A 5,024-nucleotide genomic window follows, 5' to 3' on the forward strand; every position below is an offset into this window, starting at 1 on the left:
AAAACAAACCTTTTTTTCCCCTCCCAGCAGTGTGACACCTCGTACCTGCTCTGCTGAGCCTTGCGATGACGTTTCCGGCGCCGTTTGTGGGCAGGAGGCTGCGCCCCGTCGGCGGTGATGGTGCCCTCGTAGATGATCTCCACGCTGGGGCTGCGGTCTTGTCTGGACCTCCGGCTGCTGCAGAGAGAGAGCATGGAGTGAGCAACTTCTGGAAACGTCATTAAAACACCTGAACCACAGGAAGCTATTGAGAGGTCTTCCTCATCTGTTGAGCTGAGCACTTCACACCCAAACAGCTGGTGAGATGTTTCAGCTGACAGTTTTAGAGTCAGGAAAGCAACTCTAAAAAAAGAAATCAACAGTAAGAGGAGAAACAACACGCGAACATGAAGCCTTTTCATTGCTGGCAAGAAAATCCCAAACATTAATATTAGACTGAGGTTCATTTAAACTTAAGAAAATACAACAAAACTGTGTCTGTTTCCAGAATAAAGAGGAATACGTTAATGCTGATCTCTCGTGGTAAAGGACTCATTTTTCGTGCATCGTCCCCTGAATAAAGAGCTGCAGCTTAGTGATTAACCAAAGATAATCATTTTCAAAACCTAAACACTTGCTTCTTCTGTTTACCTATCAATCAGATCTAGCTAGAAGCAGCCATCACATCAAAATGTATAAACAATGTTGCTAGGCACCACTGGCCTGCGGGAACGCTTTTACATTAATATTTATGGGTTCAAAATCACATCCCCTGTGGGGAATTCATTTACATGATTTTGAAAATCACAAGAGGTCAAAACGATGAGAACCAACAGGCAACATCCCAGGTAGGAAATGTTTCTTAGTTTCACCGTACAACCAGTGACATCATGTCTGCTTGTGCAAGTCGCGCTTTGTGGTAGCTTCAGTCGGCAAAATAAATGTGTCAAATTACCGAAAAACTTAGTAGCTCAAGTTTTTCACTCAAAGCACTGTCCTGTGATTTTAAAACAACCTTTTTGTTAATTTGAAGAAAATCAGAGTGCCTTTTGGTCCGAAAAATACGGTACAAGTCAAATGAAACCCAAATCAGAGGTGAGGGTGGTGGGTGAAACCGGCTTATCCTGCAAATCAAAATTTGTCAAAAACAGTCAATAATAGACCACTGATAATTTACACTCTTCTGGAAAGTCTAATAATAATAATAAATCCAGTGGCCTCTTACCTCTCGCCACCGTAGCCACTGCTCGCCCGCCTGTGCCTCTCCCTTCTCCTTCCTCTGTCTCGCTCCTTCCTCTTCCTCCTCTCTTTCCTCTTCTCCTTGCGAATACCGCCACTGCCGCTCGGCCTCCATGTGGGATCCTTGACATTGTTGTCCAGGTGGCGGCTCTTGCATTTCCTTTTCCCGCCGGGTTTTTCTCCGTGATGAGCGCTGTCGCTGGGGGACAGCGTGGGCGTCGGTGGTGTCCGCGGTGGTGGTGGGGGAGGACGTGGTGAGGACGAGGAGAGGGATGGTGAAGAGGCAGAGGAGGTGAGAGGGGACACCTGGGCGCAGGGGTACTCCCAGCTGGAGTCCGGCGGGCTGGGCGACGGCGGGGAGCTGGAGTCAGCGCTGGAGTCAAATGGAGGCGAGGAGCGGTGCCGCATCATGGCGGGATAAATGGAGCGATTTGGGTTGAACAGAGTGCCACTTTTCCTGTGCTGGTTGCTGCTGCGTTCTTGCCTTCTCTTCCTCCTCTTCTCTCTTGCTGCCTCACTGGTGGACTTCCTGTCTCTCCAGCTCCCCATCTCCTGCTGCCGCTCAGTCTCTCCAGGCGTCGCCGGGCTGAGCGTGCACACAGAGCTCCTGCTCCGACCAGAGCTCCCTGACCATGAGCGTGCACGTGAGCGCTGTCCTGCCACCTCACCAATTTTCTGCCCCTTGTCCTGCTCCTCTCTGTAAGTACCTGATGTGGAGGGAGGGATCGCTGGTAGGTAAGAGAGGGGAGGTGTTGCAGAGAGGGGAGGAGGAGCCTCCTCCTCTTTCTTCTTCTCTACCTCCTCTTCTTCTGTGTCAGAGGAGAGCTGCACCAACTCTGGCGTCCGTTCTGCAATCGGCTTCTTGTACCCAACGATGAGACACTCATCCTCTTCTCCCTGCCTTTCTCCTCCATCCTGATTGGCTGCCTCCGGCAGGGCAGGACTGAACGAAGATGAAGGCTCGGCGGTGGAGTAGGAGGGGCCTGGGGTTTCATCGTCCCAACCCGAAAGGCTAAGGACACTCGCTGTTTGGATGGGGTCATCTTGAGCTCCCACCTCCCTCCCCAGCCTCTCCTCGGACCCTCCCCCTGCCCCCCTCTCTTCATCCTCCCCCTCGGAGATGGCAATGACAGAGCTGCCATCGGACGAGCTGCTCATCCCATCCAGTTCCACTGCAGCGTCCGGTGGCTCGTACACCGCCTGCAGGTCGTAGTTCTCCAGGCTGAGCGACGAGCGGGCGAAGCTGATGAGCTCATGCAGGAAGTGCTCAGTGCGTGCCAGCAAGAATGGCCGCAACTCTTCTTCTATGTTGGGTGTATTCTCCAGGCCATGGCGGGCGAGCCTTGCCATGATGATGCGCTGAACGATGTCAACCAACGAGGTGTGCGAGCCATACAGCACCGTGAGCTCCCTCCGCAGCCAGGGGCGGAGCCTGTTCAAGTGGGCAGGGTTCCGACGGAAGCTATCTGCCGTGATGTCACGCTGTCCCTCGTTGCCGTGTCCTCCGGCAACCCCACGGACCCGAATGCCACAGCGATAGAGGCCACGGCGAAAAGCCACCGTCTCTCTCTCCCTAAGTCGACGCACGGTTCCACCTTCACGCTGCAAACGCTGCCTTGCCGCTAAGCGAGTCATCAGTCGTCGTGATGCCCGGTCATTGGGGGCAATGGGTGCCACTGCCCCTCCAAGGCCTGTTAGTCCTTCAAATATCACACCGCGCTCCACCAAATCAGCACCTCCTCTTATCCTCTGTTCCTCCCCATCCTCACTGTCCTCAGCAACGACTGGAGGGTGAGGAAGAGGAGGGAGTGGAAGGGGAGGGGAATCGAGGTACCACTCCCAACTCCCTGCCCTCTCCTCCGTCCTTCTGGCCCCTCTCTCCCTCCGCCGCCTCCTTGTTGTTGTCTCGCCAGCCTCTGACACCCGGTGCCGCCTCAGCATTAGCCTCATTTGATGGCTGCTTCTTGCAGCTGACGCCATCGCTGCCACCATTGCCACAGTAGCGGCCACGCTGCTGCTGGGGGGCGCTGAGCGTAGCGTATATTCCTTGAAGTCATCCTCAGCTTGGTTCCGGTAAAAGATTGAAGCAAAGGGCTGCTTGCAAAGCGGACACTCTGGCTTTTTGTGAGACCACTCCTGGATGCACGGGAAGCAGAAGCGGTGCTTGCAGCGGTCCAGGAATGCCAAGTTGTTGAAACGGTCCAGGCAGATGGGGCACTTGGAGTCAGGCGACGCCTCCTCTGCTGCCATCAGATGGGGGCGTGCTGACGTTGAGGCGGAGGACGCGGGTGGAGACAAGGACGAGGAGGATGTGGCCGCAGTAGAAGATCTGCTAGCGTTTTTCCTCCTGCTGCCACTCTCTCGACTCTTCTGCTCTTCATCTTCCTCCAGCGCAGCACCACGTCCTGCAGCACCTGCGGCTGCATTGTCACGGCGGCGAACGCGCAGCTTCATTCGCGTCGGTGCCATCACCTGAAAACAAACAACGCAGGAAGAAATGTGTCCTTATTCAGCTTTCAGGATTCAGAACTGTTGAGTACAGGTGAAATGACACCTGCTGAGAACAACAACAAAGTCCTGGATTACAAATTAATCAGGTCACATGGCTCCCCAGTGCTTCACTTTGATCTAAAAACACAGGAAAGCTGTGGCACCAACACAGCTAGCAGCTACTGCTTCTTTGTCACTCTTTAAATTTCGCTACCCATTTGACTTTCTGCTTTTATATTTGACTTTTTATCGAAAAATAACTTAACTGTAAATCAAAGCCCCTCTTGTGGTGCTGTTCTTTATAGATTTATACTTCACTGATGCTCCTTGTAGCCACTATGTTAGCGTGCTAACACTGACTAACTGAAGCTCACAGTCAGGATTGAACTCTGCGGTAAACACTTTGCACCTGTCAGAGCCTCTGTTTGTTTAAATCATCCATCTGTTTAACCCTCCGTCTGTGGAAACCCTTCACACAGTTGTGTTAATATTAACACTGATTATTATTCTAATTATTCACCCAATTACCGACACGGAAGGACTCCCCTGAGTTTGTTAGCCTGCTAACACACCAGCTAGCTGTTACCTAAGCCTTCCATTTTGTTTAATTCTATCAATTCTATAAAGACCTTTAATTTTGCAAAGATTATTCGCGAAAAATCTAATTGTTTAAATTAAATATGTTTTTTTGTTTAAAGATTTTCAAGCTAGGGATGCTCATCGTTGCTTAAAAACCCTACATGCTATCTCTGGCTAACAGAAGCTCCCTGCCTGTTAGCATTTAGCCCACATTTGTTATTTTCTACGGTCATTATAAAAATCTGCGTTTAATTACTTGGCTTTACTCTTTAATTCTTTCTCCATAACAACAATGATGTTTTAAAACATTATCTTGTTTATTTTATTACTTACAACATATTCTAGAAGGACCGATGCCGAGGTTGCTACCAGACCAACATGCTAACCAAAGCTAGCCGGGTTCAAACAAACGGCTTCCCCCAGCCTGTTAGCATGCCTGTTAGCTTCGTACCTGAGCTGAGGAAGCAGCAGGCTCCGCGGGTTGCTCCTCATCCGGATTCTTTCTCCTCCTCCGGGTCGAGCTCCGCGCTTTCAGCGGCATCCGCCGTCACCGAGCTCAGCGATGGCCCCGGACACACACTGTATCGATCCGTTTAGAAACCGACTGCTGTGAGAAACACACACATCTGCCTGTCACTGTCCTCAGAAGCGACGCTCCTCACAGCTGGAACGAGAAAAACGCCGCGATGGATGATGGGAAATACAATGACAGTCGAGTTTTCTTCGTCTTCTTCTGT

The 5,024-nt window shown here is 51.4% G+C and overlaps 1 protein-coding gene across 1 annotated transcript in view; it reads right to left on the reverse strand.

The window, feature by feature from the left end:
* Nucleotides 1-5,024, reverse strand: part of LOC102294453 (E3 ubiquitin-protein ligase Topors) — a 41,864-nt gene extending 36,840 nt beyond the window's left edge. The window contains exons 1-3 of the mRNA XM_042215120.1: nt 4,739-5,024; nt 1,205-3,690; nt 6-177 (exon numbers count right to left, since the gene is read on the reverse strand). Coding sequence (XP_042071054.1) covers nt 6-177; nt 1,205-3,690; nt 4,739-4,828 — 2,748 coding nt within the window. The 5' untranslated portion in view covers nt 4,829-5,024. The remainder of the gene's footprint in view (nt 1-5; nt 178-1,204; nt 3,691-4,738) is intronic.

Source organism: Haplochromis burtoni, unplaced genomic scaffold, assembly GCF_018398535.1.
Source record: "Haplochromis burtoni strain Fernald_Lab_line unplaced genomic scaffold, NCSU_Asbu1 Contig_660, whole genome shotgun sequence".
Lineage (NCBI taxonomy): Eukaryota > Metazoa > Chordata > Actinopteri > Cichliformes > Cichlidae > Haplochromis > Haplochromis burtoni.